Here is a 17,389-nt window from a genome sequence, read left to right on the forward strand (position 1 = left end):
TTTGAAATATCCCAAGAAATAATTTGTAATCCCAACAGCTCTACTTTCAATTACCATAGAGCTGATTGGGAGCAGTATCGAACATTTATGGAATATAACTTCGATCCAAACATTCCTTTGCAAACCAAAGATGAAATTAATTATGCTCTTGAATCTCTGACTACTTCTATAGTTGAAGCAAGAGCTGCCTCAGTACCAAAATGCGAGGTTAAATTCGATTCAATTATAATAGACGATGATCTTCAGCTCTTGATCCGTCTTAAAAATGTCCGTAGGAGACAATATCAAAGAACACGCGATCCTGCCATGAAAGTTATCTGGCGGGATTTGCAAAAACAAATTAAAAAGCGATTCTCTGCCCTGAGGAACAAAACTTTTGAAAATAATATTTCTAAATTAGACCCGAGTTCCAAACCCTTTTGGAAACTCACAAAAATTTTGAAAAAACCTCAAAAGCCTATTCCAGCGCTTAAAGAAGGTGGTAAAATTTTGATCACAAATTTGGAAAAAGCTCAGAAACTTGCTAAGCAATTCGAGAGTTCCCATAATTTCAGTTTGGGTCTTACTAGTCCTATTGAGAATCAGGTTGCTCGGGATTTTCTGAATATTTTCTCTCGGGAAAATATTTTTGATGATTCCTGGGGGACTGATTTGGACGAAGTAAGGTCTATAACTAAAAATTTTCCAAATATGAAAGCTCCAGGTGATGATGGAATTTTCTATATCCTCATCAAAAAACTCCCAGAGAGTACCTTGTCTTTCTTGGTAAAATTATTTAACAGATGTTTCCATTTGGCATACTTTCCTGATAAATGGAAAAATGCAAAAGTTGTTCCAATTTTGAAGCCGGATAAAAATCCAGCTGAAGCTTCTAGCTACCGTCCAATAAGTTTGCTTTCTTCAATAAGTAAACTTTTTGAAAAGATAATTTTGAATAGAATGATGCTTCACATCAATACGAACTCAATTTTTGCAGATGAGCAGTTTGGATTTCGCCATGGGCATTCAACTACTCATCAACTCTTAAGAGTTAACAATTTAATTCGTTCAAACAAATCTGAAGGCCACTCAACTGGAGTTGCTCTTCTAGACATAGAAAAAGCATTCGACAGTGTTTGGCATGAAGGTTTGATTGCTAAATTGAAAAAGTTTAATTTTCCACTTTATATTATGAAATTAGTTCAAAATTATTTAACTGACAGAACTCTTCAAGTAAATTATCAAAATTCCAAATCTAATCGACTACCTGTTAGGGCAGGAGTTCCTCAGGGTAGCATTCTTGGGCCTATATTGTATAACATTTTCACTTCGGACCTCCCTGATTTGCCTCAGGGTTGCCACAAATCTTTGTTCGCTGATGACACAGGCATTTCCGCTAAAGGAAGAAGTCTTCGTGTTATTTGCAGCAGACTTCAGAAAAGTTTAGATATTTTCTCTTCTTATTTACAAAAATGGAAGATTTCTCCCAACGCTTCCAAAACTCAACTTATAATATTTCCACATAAGCCTAGAGCTTCGTTTTTGAAACCTAGTAGTAGTCACATAGTCACTATGAACGGAGTTCCAATTTCCTGGTCAAACCAAGTGAAATATCTTGGATTAATACTTGACCAAAAATTAACTTTTAAAGATCACATTGAGGGCATTCAAGCCAAATGTAACAAATATATTAAATGTTTGTATCCTCTTATAAACAGGAAATCCAAACTTTGCCTGACGAATAAACTTCTAATATTTAAACAAGTTTTTAGACCGGCCATGCTTTACGCTGTACCAATATGGTCTAGTTGCTGCACTACCAGGAAAAAAGCACTTCAAAGGATTCAGAACAAAATTCTGAAAATGATTTTGAAGTTGCCTCCCTGGTACAGTACAACCGAAGTACATAGAATTTCGAATGTTGAGACTTTAGCACAAATGTCCAACAAAATAATGAATAATTTCAGGCAAAAATCGTTGCAATCCTCAATTGCAACGATTAATTCCCTTTATACTTAGATAAGATTTAGTTTTAGTTTTTAGTTTTAAGATATCAATTGTTATACTGACATGCAGGTTAAAAAACCTGTTTAAAATACTGAATTGCCAAGACAGGAACAATGTAAAAACACTTAGATATATATCATAACAATTAAGGCTGGTACGTTACTGCAGTAACTGGAGCACCTAGGTTAAAATGAAATGTAATTTATTTTGAATTTGGAACAAATAAAGAGTTAAAAAAAAAAAAAAAAAAAAAAAAGCCCCAATGATGTTAACCTTATCAACTATGATAAAAAAATACATTCAAGCATGGTCATAACATAAAAAAAAAACATTAAAAAACATATATCTTATAGTCAGTTACTCCTGCCGGCGAAAAACAGAAGAAAACTTTCGACGAAGCGCATTACGGGAGAGATGAAAGTCGAAAACAGATGCAACTCTGTTGAATGTTCTCTGCAGTCCACACATTGCACTGTACGCTCCATAATTTGTGCGACGTAGAGGCAGTCTTAGCATAAGGTTATTACGAATCGGTCAGGGTTGAACATTCAGGTCAATTTGCCTCAGGATAGCCTCGCAATTTGTCCTTCCTTGCAGGTAATTGGCCACGGTTAGGACTCTGCTTGTAATGTAGAGCTATCAGGATCTGGATATTGTTTATTGTTTATTGAAAAATTCAACTGACAAATACTGTCTAAATGAATAAAACTTAAACTAAATAGTTACGGTCAACGGTACGGAAAAGGCCAAGTAGCCGATGACGAAACACGTCAGCTGATACATTGAAGTCGAACATATAAAAAAAGTTGTTGAATTGCCGGCTGATTGCTCGAATTGGCTCGTGTTGTGTATAATTCCGGCTCCGTGGTTCCAAAAACAGAAAGTCGCGTTGACGAAGAAACCTCTCAGGGGCATACATATTTAGTTGTGACAGCAGTGTTGGGCAGTCAATCCCCCCTATTCTGCGAGTCACGTGACTCTCTCTCACCGGTGAGGTGACAATAGTCACCTCGTGTGAGGTGACTCTCCATTTGATTTACATGGAGAGTCACCTCACACGAGGTGACAATTGTCACCTCACCGGTGACAGAGAGTCACGTGACTCGCAGAATAAGGGGGAATGTCACCTGTAAGCAGCTTTCCAGCGAACATAGCTTGAGCGACCGTCCGTCTCACCTCTAATGGCTCGATTCCCAGGAGACGGCAACGCTCCTCGTACGGTGGCAAGTTCGTTGGGTCACGCCAGTTGAGGAAACGAAGAGCATATCTCACAAACTTGCTTTGAACGGATTCAATTCTAGTGATCCAGCTAGCATGGAAAGGGCACCAAACAACTGAACCTGACTCCAATAAGGATCGCACAAGCGAGCAGTAAAGTGACCTGAGAGCCTGAGACATAGCGGGTCACGAAACTCGTCGGCAATTTTGAAAATAAAGCCCAATTGTCGATTAGCTCTGGAGATGATGTCATTGTAGTGGATTCTGAAAGTGAGTCTGCAGTCCAAGGTAACGCCGAGATCCTTTATGTGCTCTACACGAGCAAGACACCGTCCGTAGAGAACATAGTCAAACATGATTGGTTCAATTTTTCGGTGATATGAAATAATGTTGCATTTTTCTATGCTTAGACTCATCAAATTTCTTGAGCACCAGTCTGCAAAAATACCTAACATATTCTGGAGATCCCAGCAGTCCGAGAGGCTTTTAATAGTTTTGTAGATTTTCGTATCGTCTGCATAGAAAACGCGGCATCCAAATGGTATCAGCAAGGCGACATCGTTTAAAAAGATCGAAAATAGTAGCGGTCCTAGGTTACTGCCTTGCGGGACTCCCGAGTTGTTTGAGAAAACATCCGATTCCGACGCGCCAATAATGCTAACGTTATCGACGGTTATCGATTAACAACCCTGTTCATGAGCAGTTAATTTTATGAATCAATTAATGCTTTACGTTTGAAATCAGATCACATTTCAAATAGAGTCAAGTCTCATTCTCTTTAACATTATATTCTCTCTAACTCGGTGATAATTCAGGCTACTTCATGCAAAATTGCAACATTACGGTGGTAAATTTATTCCCCTTTTTGAAACTATTTCCTAACTCTTTGTTCGCAAATCTCTATTTAGAAAGAGTTTACTGTAATAAGGTAAACCTTTATTTTCCTCTCTCATTTTCTCCCTCTTTCTCTTTCTCCGTCATTCTCTCTCATTCTCATATTTACTCACGCTGGTTCTATCACCATTCACCGCAAGGATGTTGATTGCGATAGATCAATATGTAAGCTGAAGTCCATATGCGGGAACATCGCTATACTATAGTATATCTTGAGAACGAGTGAAGATATCGCAAAATGGACAAAACTTTCGTCTTTCAGGGTCACAAAATCACGTGTTTACTTATATGTTTTATTTAAAAAAAAAACCTCATCGTCCAACATTTTGGACTTAGACCTCGTGCGCCACCTCTAAATGTCAATGAAAAAAGCTCAATTTTTGATATTGTTATTGTTCAGCACACCCTGGCTGACTACCGTAAGGGACTGTAAAACCAAACTGCATCGTTCATGGGATGCACAAGAAGCCACTCAGCTTAATTTTTTATATTTTACCTAATTAATTTAATTTTTATATGTCACTTAATTGGTCCCAATAATCACTTTCCACATGGGAAAACATTTCCACCGAATAATTTTGAAAAATATTCCACCCTAACAATGCAGTGTTGCCCGCAAAAACCTGTCTGATCATGCCATAACATTATCAATATTTTAAATAATTGATAACTATTTGACGTGTGGCTGAAAAATGATCTGTTACCATTCTTGATAAACTGTCTCGAGAAATGGGATATACATGGGGATATTCACTACGGATTTTCTCCCATGCTTGAAAAGCATCGACTGAACGTGGGAAAACAGGCTGATGCAAGAAAGGCAATACACTGGAGTCGCTTTTTACGCGTGTGATACGTCCCGCGCTGGGGGCAAGACATCTGTACTCAGAGTAAATATATTTGCAGCGAGTAAATTTGAATTACTCACATTTACTCAAAAATTAACAAAGTAGTTTCGATTTTCTAATCATAGAAAATATTGTCTGACAGCATATTTGGTTTTCACCATGAGTTTAAAATGATAAACAGGAATGTTATAATCGTTAGGTTTTGTTGTAATGATCCACAAGATTCCATATTGCACACAAATTAGACGCTATTGATTGTGGTATATTATGTAGCTGCTCATTTCAGGCCAGATAAGTCAACGCTGGCCAGCTTCGTGGAGTTTGTTAACATTAAAAATCATGTCATGGCCGACAACTAAATACAGTGCCGTCACCATCTGCTTATTGCCTCAATTTTCTGCCCATGTTTTCTGTATAATATTTCATGAAATATCCAGCGTCTAATTCCTATATAATGGTCGAGTAACATCATAAATCGAATAGAGCATTCTATGAATTTATAGATTGCATAATAGACAAAAATCATATGTTGCCAAAAATAGGAAGGCACTGTATTCTAATGTCGTTTAAAAACATGCAGGAATGTATTTTATTATATTTATATATTTGTATGAATTACGTTTTCACTTAGTTTTTGGATGTATAAAAAATATAAATGCGAACTACATTGCTCTAACGTTACACACAGAATGAATTTATTGAATTATTTTAGCTTAATTCGAACCTATTGAACCGCACTATAAGTTCCTACACAAACATTCGATGTAAAGCCATTTCTGCTCTGCTGAGTCGTCCAGGTCCGAGGAACACGATGGTGGTTCTTCGTCGTCCTTGTTATATGCTGCGTCGTCAACTACGTGAATGTAGTTGCTACGTGTTATCGATGGTGGCGATCGTCGATGTTGAGCTTATCTTGCTGTTTGGCATAATCGCCATAAAAATCTTCCATCGACTTTGAAGGGGCAGCTTGAATTTCATTTCGTACACGTGCTATACGAAAGCGCATTTGCAATTCCATCGCCGAAATGTCTTCCCGGGTGAGCATTGCTAGCGCACCGTTTGCCTAGCCCCTCCAGCTTCAGAATGTTTTTTAAGTGGAGGAGAGCATTTCCAACGTTGGATTTTTTCCCAAAAGTAATCCTGCGTAAGTGGAACGACAAATTAATCTTCTGCACTTTTGGAATATAATTCGAATAAATTATAAGTTTCCTTTTTAAATTAATACTTACTTCGAGGCTCATCGATCAAAACTGGAAAACACGTCAACTTACTTTGCTTGACAGCATCAGTTTTAACTTTGTTTTCAATATAACATTCAGGTTGCTATGTGTATAATATATTGATCAACGCGAGTTGCTCAGAGTTATTTAAAATTAACTCCGATTTTACTCGTGATCGAAAGCTGTCTTGCCCCCAGGTCCCGCGTAAATTCCGGAATCCGCGTAAAAAAAAACCGCGTAAGTTCCTAAATCCGCGTAAAAAAAAACCGTGTAAAAAAACCGCGTAAAAAGCGACTTCGATGTATAACGATAAACAACGTAAATTCTGAAATCCGCGTAAAAAAAATCCAAAATCCGCGTTAAAAAAACCCGTGTAAAATGCGATTCCAGTGTATACAACTCACCGTAAAGCTGCTCAAATTCGATACAAGCTGTCTCCCGCCCATCACGATCTTCATCGCTAATGTTAAGGCCGTGAGCTCGTTGTAGTCAGTATTCACACTTTCCACAACCTTTAGCTGAAGCTGCAAAAATTGTTTGCACTCCAGGCTCTGATTGTACACTAATAAAAACTCAATGCTAATTTTTATGTGTCCCACACATGAATTTTTGCAATGTGATAAACAAATGATATGTATGTGTCGGACACATAGTTCTTATGTGTATACATAAAATTCATTTGACTCATAAATTTCATGTGTACTTCTGAGTGGATTCTGTTTATGTGTGGACACATGAAAATCATGTGGAATTTTACGTGGATATTCGCCAATAAAAATGTGTCGAATTTTATGAGTGTAGTCGTCGGTGTCAGTTTCCATTGCTGCTCTCACTCGCTCCAGCTTCCTACGCAATGCACTCAGCTGATTTTGTAGCACTCTACACTGAAACAAATCGACATGTACCGTTTATTGGATCCATCTTATAACATAGCAATGTCAGCATATTTATTCATTCTATGTGATGATTGATAGATTCCATTGGATTATCACTTAAAAACTATGACTGCGATATGGAATGATTTCTATCATAATTTCACATACTTAGTACTTGATAATACTTTGCTTCGAACGTGGTTAGCGAAGGTAAGAAGTATATGAATATTGTCTGATATATTTCATGGTGAAAAACTGTTGATATATCATGGGTGGGAACAGACATCTAGAAACTAATGGAAAATCATATAAGTTTGCACTATGAGAAAATTCAGTAAAATATACCTGTTTTCATGATGAATATTGCTCACTAAAATATATATCTTATAAGATAATCATGTATATTTTATTGGAGTTGCTTTTACTGATTTTTGACGTTTGTTGATATGTCGCGTGTGAATAGACATGTAGAAACTATTGGACTGTCATTTAACTTTGCAGTATAGGAAAACATGTATATCTCATTGTAATAGCTTGCTTTGATTTTTGACGTTTAAAGATTGTAAACAGATCTATCCCAATCATTAAATAGTCATATAGAAATGCCTTTTAAGAAATCCAACAGCAAGCATTTGTTTTTGCATGTTTTTCTGAGATGAATATCGCTCCCAATAAAATACATCTTACATGATTGTTCTTTATAAATTATTGAAACAATTTTCAACGATGTTAACGTACACTCATTCATATGATAATTGGTTCCAGAAAAGAATGTATTGAGATTGAAAAAAAATGATTCTACTGTAATATTTACTTTGCTATGATTCTAATTGTAAGCCTTCTACACGGCTAATTCAGATTCCAGCCCTAAGTAGTACTCGAACTTCATGAGCCAGTTCTATCAAATCATATAATTTAGTCGTTGATTTATTGCACACAGGTGCATTAAGAAAGATTTGAACAAACCACACCACCGAAACGGAACATAAATTTGTCAGTGCTATTTGTCTTCACTCTAGCAAAACGAGCATAAAGTTGCACTACATTCCATGTCGGGAGAGCTGTTCTTACTTCATGCTATTTGAACGAGCTCAATCTTGAAGTCAGCCGTGGCCCAGTGGAATCGAGCACAGACACCGAAAGCATCACACCTCAACAGATCTTGATCGAATCCCAAATCAGCTACAATAAAAAAAAGGCACAACTGTGAAAGCTCCTTCTGCCTGATGTTTATTTTTCGAATTTATTTTTAGATATCGATTAAATATATGTGTCAAAAGAAGAAGTAAATTTCATGTTATTTTCACATAAACTTTACTTCGATTGATTTATGACACATATATTATATTGTGGTGAAAAGTATAGCTTATGCTTATGGGTTTCAAATCCATTTCAGTTAATTATTATAATTTAATCGATTTTCATTTATCATATGACGATCAGATAAAAGTTACCAAATTATCAGCATTGTAAATGTATCAGATATTCATATAGAATTTACCTGACACATTTTCAATCATATCATTTTCAATGGATTATCTTATAGCGCAAATTTATTAGACTTCCACATAACAGGAATATGTCAAATTCGTTCAGTGTATATTCAGCAGCCATCTTCTTCTTCACTTCTTTTCCTTTTTCCTTATGTTCACTGATCGGCACTGGTTCACCGTTCTGGTTATTTTCTTTCACTGGTGTAACACTGTCATCGGCGTAATTTTCATCACCAGTGTTTTTATCTTTCGCACTTCTCGTCACGATCGGTGTACGTACAGTGCTCATCGTGCTTATTAATTTCCGCACCAATAATGCGGTAACAATTCGTCACTGAATACCGCCCTGAATCCACAACACTTTCGTTCCACTTGGAGCAGAGTCATCCCCACCCCGCTCACAAAAGTTTCAACTATCGGGAAAGCCTTCTTAAGTCGACCTACCGATAACTACCCGACCGCAACCATTTCGTTAAATTTCTTTAATTTTCGATACATCGATCTTCAAAGACATTCATATGAAAAATCGATAGCGATCGTCACCATTTAATGAATAAATGTAAAGATACTAAAAGCCTGACCGTGAATCATTTATAAACATCTTTATCAAAATGTTGCTACTAATCGTTACCTATGTAAAAATATCGATTCGTGTTGCCAGATCAAAATATCGATTTCTCTTGTCAGATCAAAATAACAATACACGTACTGATATTTTTGAGATTATTTTTATCTACATAATTGCTAGTTTTCGATCCCGTGCCATCTAGGGTGTACTAATTTCTTTGTTGGTAGCTAATCCTCGGGTCTACAGCTGCTGTTGATGAGCTTCTTAACGACTGGCAATCACACTCTAGTATATGGTGTTTTGAAATTTATGTACATCTTTTCAAGCATAAATTCAAAATTTATTTGTCATATCCATAACCAAAGTATCAAGTTCCCTCATTCGGTTCAAAATGCCGAGAATTCCACCACGCTTGCTATCGCTGATTCTTAAGAAATGGCCGAGAGTGTATCGACGTTAACTTAATGAACTATTATCTACAATGGCAAACATTTTTATCATCGTGGCCATCGATCAGCCTTCCCGTTCATTTTCCAGCAGATCATGCTTCTCTCGATGAAGAATGGCAATCTTTATTGTTCTTTGCCAAAGTTCAACGTTACGATGGTATCAGTATTCAAATATTTTTAGATGAATATTTATAAAGAAAACTATAGTCCTTGTGACACATCGAAATTAGAAGAAATTTAGTATGGCATCTTTATAGATTACTGTCAAGCGACCGATAAAGAAATTATCTTAAATGTAAGTATCGAACAATAAAGGTTTTTAAATATATTCATCGAAATCAAAGAAACTTGAAAGTAAAGAATTACCGACATTAATCTTTATTTTTGTGCAAAGAACTTTGAAGAAGTTTCACGAATGGTTGGTCGGGTACCGTTAAAAGTTTTGAGAAGCTACCGATAATGAAAAAAATAATCTGGCCACTCTGACTTGGGGAACAGCTCGGTACTTGCGAAAAACACTATGCCTTTTTCACTCTTTGCTGTTAGTGGCCATTTTTTTATCACCACAAGCACGATAGCATGCGCGAACACGTTGTGATGTTTTCACCAATCGAATAAAATCCATATTGTGGATTGTGGAAATGCCGAGGAATCAACCAGTTTGCTCCACGATCCGGAAGCACGTCCTACCTGTACTGCAGCTGGTATTCGCCTTGACACCAGTCCCGAAGTGACGTTTCTTCACACACATTTTGACAGTTCCTTATGGGGTTTTGCGTTGGAGTGAGAGAATAAGAAAAAGTCCGCCATGTTTCACACATAGACTGACAGTTACATATGAGATTTCTCCATAGGAGTAAAGAGTTACAGAGCTCTCGTCAACGCCAATCCGAAAGAGGCCGAAGCTCGGTGTTGCACCGTCAAGTGGACTGCTGCAACGGGCTGGTGTTACCAAGGTGTACATATGAGGTGGGACCAACGATTCTGTGACACTACCCCGAACACCATAACCCCGAACGGTACACTACCCCGAACGCCGTTACCCCGAATAGTACACTACCCCGAATGGCCATTACCCCGAATGGCGACTACCCCGAAATTAAGGGGGGGGGGGGTTGGCAATTGTGCACGGTCCATACAAATTTTAAAAATTTTGTATGGAAAATTGCAGGGGAAGGGGGGGGGGTCAAGAATCCCAAAAAATCTACGTAGTTAATGAACAGCCCCTTAATGGCTCAAGGGGGTTTCCCATCTTTGAAAATATAACAATAGGAAATAATTAATTCTTTGGATATACGATAAAGAAGGGAATATTCCCTTCTTTTAATATATAAAAGAGAAAATAATCAATTCGTTAAATATATGATAAAGAAGGGAATATTCCCTTCTTTGAAAATATAACAAAAAGAAATAATTAATTATTGGATGAACGATAAAGAAGGGAATATTCCTTTATTTGAATATATAAAAAGAAAATAATTTATTCTTTGGATGTATGATAAAGAAGGGAAGGGAATATTCCCTTCTTTTAATATATAAGGAAAATATGTAATCAATAGCTTTTGGCAAGGGATTCGGGGTAATGACCATTTGGGATAATAACGTGTGGAATAATGTTATAAATTTGTAATCGATAGTTCAACGTTCCATGCACCGATTTTTCAATCCATAACGAGAAATTCTTCAACTCCAGAACAACATGTGAAAAGGGCATACAAGCTTTTTGTAAACAAACCTTCTTATGCCCTTTTCTCGCCACCCATATGACACCAACGCAAACCTTCAACATCACCGGGTAGGGGACACTTTCCCCTTCCCGATGATATTGCTGGTTTGCGTGGGCGACCCTCGGTTGGTGAGAAAAGGGCCTACAAAGGTTTGTTTACAAAAAGCTTGTATGCCCTTTTCACATGTTGTTCTGGAACTCAGGTCTAGACTCAGGTCGAACAATTCTTTGATAAGGTTTAACAGTTTCCGACTGGTATTGCATATTGAATTGGATTGCATATTAGACCCTTTGACTTTTTAAATGGTGAACGAAGTGCTCGAAAACTTGAAGGTTGTCATTTTCTAAAGAGCTTTAAAATGGTTTGGAATTGATAAATACATAGTTCCATAAAAGTAAACGTAGTGTATCATCAATTTAGTAAAGTGAAACTAATCAGAGAGTTTAATCACAGACAACAGACAACGGGCTTCTCGCGTAAAACAAGCTTGCTAGCTTGCAAGCTTCAAAATTCCAATAAAAAATATCATTTAATAATATAAATATACATATAAATATATATATATAAATTCCAAAACGAAATTTCCTTCTAAAAATGTACCCTTCTTTTGACCCCTTGCTGTTCTTTCATTTGTCTTAATTTCGGGGTAATGGCCATTCGGGGTAGTAGGGCATTCGGGGTAATGGCCATTCGGGGTAGTGGCGTTCGGGGTAGTGGCGTTCGGGGTTATGGCGTTCGGGGTAGTGACATTCAGGGTAGTGTCACAGAATCGGGACCAACAAGTAGTGTGACGGGAAGTGCTGCCGTTTTATATTCTACGCCCACACACATGGAAATCGATTTTTAGTTTTTCAATCAATATGCAGCTAGGACCAGCTAGGAGCGCATTCAAGAGCTGTAAACACTCGACCCGACGGCAACTGCGTTATTCGCCATCAGTAATGGCGTCATTTTTCTTCGGCTGCTTGAGCCTCCACTGCACGCCGGTAGCGTTTCCGCTTCACTTTTTTCGCAAAATTCAACTGTTATTGGAACAATTGATCTGGTTCGAAGGACCACAAATGTCCTTGACACTCGCGGGAAATGGACTGTAGCAAAGGAGTTTTTCTTCGGACGATGTGTGTTTAAGAAAAAAATAAAATATTGTGGTTTTTGTATTCTTCGTAGGTTGTCGGGGTGTTCAAGTACCAACAGGTTTCTTCATGTTTAATATTATAGACTTACTAAACATATATGCAATAATATCTTTATTGTTTTATATGGAACTTGATATCAATTGAATACACTCACTAGAATACTCTAATTTACCTTGGTATAAGTTGAGATGAAATAGTAAAATAATGGCAATAAATAATGATCTAATTAAAATCTCTTACCAGAGTACCTAGCAGTTCTATTCTATGTAAACCCTATATACTAAATGCTCGTTTCCGTCTTGCTACACAGATACTCAACCATCGATTCTGGGATGCCATCGTGGTTGTGAGTTCCCCTTGTTAATACCCGTTGAAAGACGCCCTCGATCGTAGCTCGAGCCGTACATGTTCCCTCCCGTGCACTGGTTTCCAACAGCTTGCAACAGATCCATTGACTGGTACCATACTCATCAATTGAAACGAAAGCATAACGGTAGTGTTGGTAGAAAAATTTATAAGGAGTACCACTCTTCTTCGCCTGGTCCATCACGAAGTAGAATGGATGATTTTTGTTCTCTTTCATGTCCCAGATGCCTCCGCGTCCGACTGGGAATGCTAGGAGTTGCTGTTTCAGCATGTTTAGTACATCATTCGATGATCCGGAATCCGTTGTGTTAGCACTCTGCGAAGATTCGTCGTGCTTCAAGGCCGATAGTTCCACTACGTTACCTGGCTTGACAATACTTTTTATTTCGCTTGTAGACATGGGCAAGTGACAGTGGTCTCCTTTGCGCAAAAACGACTCCATTGAACCGGTTATTATGATGGAAGCGGAACATTGCTGTCCCTGTGATCCTGTTCTGACACACAGCCATCTAGTTTCGTCATTAATAATCTGATACAAATTGTACACATGAAAGCGAAACAGTATCGTCCGGCTTCGAAAGTATGCACACTCACGGCTCAGAAGTTTCATGTATTCCAATACATCATTGGCAATGTTCCGAACTGAGTACTGCTTGGGTTCACACAGAAAGATCGGTGCTGGTTCTATCGAATGATTGTGCTCCACTAGACCATAATACGCGGCATTTCTTCCATCGCCCGAAACCACTATAACTGCTTTGCAGTTATAGATGCTCTCCCAGAGGCACTTCCAAAGGGTGGAGCCTTCAGTCTGCTTCAAGTAAAGTTTATAATCGTAACCTAGATAGCGTATTTTGTAGAGATTATCCCGAGCTTTTAGAACAATGAATTCACGATACTCGTCCTCTTTTGCCAGTTTGGTGTATACTTCTGGGACAGATAACTTCCTCTGCAAGCTTGACATTTTTGGGTCCATTTCAGAGACTTTCTGATCACGGAATGGAGTAATAACGTCCTCCGATCTAGCACTAACTCTACTGCCTTTCAATGCTTCTTGCAATTCTCGTTTGGATATTTGCGGATGGGTATGCACTCCCTTAGAAGTTATAAATTTAAATACCCCTCGAACCTCAACGGTTACTCGGCATTGGCGACATTTGCATATCCATTGACTGGTATCTTGACTGACGTCGCACGCACGTAAGATGTAATGATGCCCTCGGAAAATTAGGTGCCTGTCGATTTCTTTGCCCACATGTCTTACACCGATTAACCAAAACACATCCTCAGTTCCATCGTCGTTCAACAGAACTCCCTTTCCGAGGGGGGACTTGAGGATCCGTGCCGGTTCGCTATCGTGGGTGTGAACCATGGTCTTTGTCACCGTCGCAATTTTCCCATTGGCACCGACGGTTAGTTGAAATCTGGAAGTGGAAATTTGGATAAAAAGAACAATGTTTTGGTTGCTACTTATGGAATAACTATTCATACTTGCAGCTATGAAGCGTCCTATAGTCGCAATTCCACAAGCTCGATCCATCCGGTTTCATGTTTGCAAAGGAAAATGTGTATCCATCCCTTCTGATACGTGCTCGCCCTTTCATTTCTTTGATTACTTCGAAATTCCGCTCATCATCAGCCGTCCACAAGATTCGATAGATCCTCTGGCGATCGGTTTTTGCCCAAATTATATCATTGTTATCATTACTTTCCACTTGTTGTTTCTTAGGTGTGGGTTGTTTTTTGATCTTTTGAGTTCTGTTTTTCACCTTTCGCTTTCTCTTCTTTTTACTTGTTTCTTCATATTCATAGCTCATCACTTCTAACAGTGGTTCGTCTGCATCGCTGCAACTGGACTTACATTTTTCCAATGGCTCCCAAAATTCATTCTGCTCCTCATTGGTATTAGCATTGGTTCCCTCATCGTGAATCTGCCTAGAGATTCGTTTGAAAGTTACAAACATTTCTAACTGCGTGCGACACAGTGTACAGAGGTTCGACGTAAAGTCACGGTAGTAATCTATTTCAACACCGATGCATTCTTTAATCAACTCACACAGAGGATTATTCGGAGTTTGATCATTTTCCAGAAATATTGCTTGTAGTCGACTTGTTGTACACAGACACAACCGACAGTAGCTCTCGCCCTGGAGAAATAATTCTTCCGGAAGATTTTTAAGGAAGAGATCATTTTTTCTCCCTTGATGGTCAAACCATCTGAGGGAGTTCAACCTTTCTATGCAATCGACGCAGACAAATCCATTTGTTTCGTCTAAATGGTTCATCTGAAAATGATAAATACATTAGATTAAATAGGTTAGATAGCTTGCTCTTCCAATATAAGATATATTTTAGTTACTAACTAACATAAGGTATAATAGCGATGCCTTATCTGTTCTAGTAATTTGCGTACTAAAACCGTGTGGATCTGAAAATTCAATTCTTTGTTTGCTTATCAGCAGCAAACACTGAGTAGCATTCATTGTTAGCTTCTTCGGTACATATTCTGTAGTAATTGCTGCTGTGTAATAAATCATTGAGGAAGTCGAAGCGAAGCGTTTTCCGTATGAACACTTCTACGAAAAAGTCGTTTCGTCTTGGTTACATAATGTGACCCCAGGTCAATAAAAGGGCACGAAAATGATAAGTTACAAGGCATTAAAGAGCAATGTAGTGGAATCTTTCACGGAAATTATGGTTTTAATTGGTTCGTTTTTTTTTATTCTGAAGGCCCTAAGAGCCATAGATTCTTGAATACTGAAATGTCCAGACTATTGTAGTAAGTTTCCCAGATTTTCCTAGATAGAAGAAAAAAAAATCGACTGCACTGGGCAGAAAAGGTTAAAGCTCGGTACTATTTTTAGCCAACATATTTGGAACTTTCTGTTCATGCATGTCCCTGCAACAAAAGTATATAATATGAACCGGAAACTCACCTTGATTTTAAGATATTTGTGGATTAATTTTCTTAATTTCATGGATGATACGTCTGCATTGAAAAGAACAGTTAGCGTCCGGTTGACGCTCTGACAAAGGAAACAACATTGTTCTCGTTCTACATCCTGCATCTCCTCGGGTTCGAGGGGAATCGTCCAATGGCTTTTAACGTCCTGGTGCGCTTCAAATTCATTCATTTTTAGATTGCGGGTTGAGATTACTGCTTTGCTTAACAAAATACGCGAAATAAGAGAAATTTCTGCTGTTCTGACTCAGAGAACGGAAGCTTGTTTACAAATTTTTATTATATACCTGTCTTGTCAGAACTTTTCCCATCCAGGGCTGGGTTAAAATAAATCCAAAACATTGTTTGCTCTTCACGCTATTTCAAAACTACCCAAATTTGGGTAGAATCCAACCAGATCGGTCAAAACTGAACCTGAACTAACATTATGAGTTTAGCATCGAGTTTAGCAGTGACAAGTTGACAGATGAACAATGTCGATCGGATTCATGTCGATGTTGTCCATTTGTCAACTTGTCATTCCCAACATATAGCGAATTAGTTTAATTATTATTCAGTTCAAACCTGGACCGGATATCAAGATTGGGTCTGTTTTTTTGTTTTTTGACAAACTTCAGTTTGATCGTTTATTTTTAAAACCTACCTCAGGTTGAGGTTCACATTGACAAAAATTTCGGTTGCGCACTGGGTTACCCATTCAGGTTCAGTTTTGATCGATTGTTTTTTTTTTTTTTTTTTTTAATCTTTATTTTAGAGATTTTTAGCCTGAGGCTAGTTCATCTCTTTTGATCGATTGTTGATTCTACCCAAATTTGCGCGTCGATGTTCCCCGCGAAAAACGCATAAAACGCAATTATAAATTATCAATGATTTAATTTTTGTTCGATTTAATAATCGTCACATTGGTCGATAAAGAAACAGTAATGCTCGATTGTCTCTCACAAATGACTGGTCAAATTGGCTCCCGTCCAGTGGTGCAACGAGTTCTGGGTGTTTAACATTTTTTTCCTTAACATTTGATACTTTTCGCAATGACTATAGTGAAGACACTCAAAAAAAACTAGTAAGCGGCAAAAATGTTGCATTTAAGACCACCGCGCCACTCAAATTTATGTCATGTAGAATTTTGCTGATTTATCTGTAATAACTGCATTTATTTGATGATTATTGTATGGAATCTTGGGGCAAGACAGCTTTTGATCATGAGTAAAATCAGAGTTAATTTTGAGTAACTCTGAGTAGCTCGCGTTGCTCAACATAAAATACACATAGCAACCGATACTGTCAAGCAAAGCAAAGCAACAACATTTTAAACGGTGCGCTTGCAATGCTTTACTAGGAAGATCTTTCAGCAATGAAAGGGCAATTGCACGTGTATGAAAGGAACTACAAGCTGTCCCCTCAAAATCAATAGCAGATTTTTATGGTGACCTTACGGGACAGTCAGAGCTGTCTTGCTTTACTGCCATGCCGATGACGTTCTATTACAGGGGGATTGTGTACAATCTCTAGGAGGGTTCCAGTCAATCGCAAAGGAGATTTATGACAGTCTCAGTAGATATTCCGAACAAGCCTATAGGGGGAATGTCAGACAATCCCAGTTCGGTTTCCCAACAATATCAAAGGTAACTTCGGAAAATCCAAAGA

General features: G+C 38.0%; 1 protein-coding gene across 1 annotated transcript; it reads right to left on the reverse strand.

The window, feature by feature from the left end:
* Nucleotides 1-12,566: 12,566 nt before the first annotated feature.
* LOC135711332 (uncharacterized) lies at nucleotides 12,567-15,983 on the reverse strand. The gene is made up of 3 exons (XM_065234123.1): nucleotides 15,717-15,983; nucleotides 14,272-15,065; nucleotides 12,567-14,204 (listed from the first exon to the last, which is right to left on the reverse strand). The coding sequence occupies exons 1-3, from the start codon at nucleotides 15,912-15,914 to the stop codon at nucleotides 12,695-12,697; spliced, it is 2,502 nt and encodes an 833-aa protein (XP_065090195.1). The 5' UTR covers nucleotides 15,915-15,983; the 3' UTR covers nucleotides 12,567-12,694.
* Nucleotides 15,984-17,389: the final 1,406 nt, after the last annotated feature.

Source organism: Ochlerotatus camptorhynchus, unplaced genomic scaffold (genome assembly GCF_037179485.1).
Source record: "Ochlerotatus camptorhynchus isolate MF236.1 unplaced genomic scaffold, CSIRO-AGI_Acam_v1.1 ptg000432l, whole genome shotgun sequence".
Lineage (NCBI taxonomy): Eukaryota > Metazoa > Arthropoda > Insecta > Diptera > Culicidae > Ochlerotatus > Ochlerotatus camptorhynchus.

Bases quoted from the DNA above. Each gene is read 5' to 3' on its own strand.
- LOC135711332 (XM_065234123.1), bottom strand. From the start codon at position 15,914: ATGAATGAATTTGAAGCGCACCAGGACGTTAAAAGCCATTGGACGATT. The intron at 15,066-15,716 runs GTGAGTTTCCGG...TATCATTTTCAG, and splicing joins ACAAATATCTTAAAATCAAG to ATGAACCATTTAGACGAAAC. The intron at 14,205-14,271 runs GTATGAATAGTT...TTCCACTTCCAG, and splicing joins AGGACGCTTCATAGCTGCAA to ATTTCAACTAACCGTCGGTG.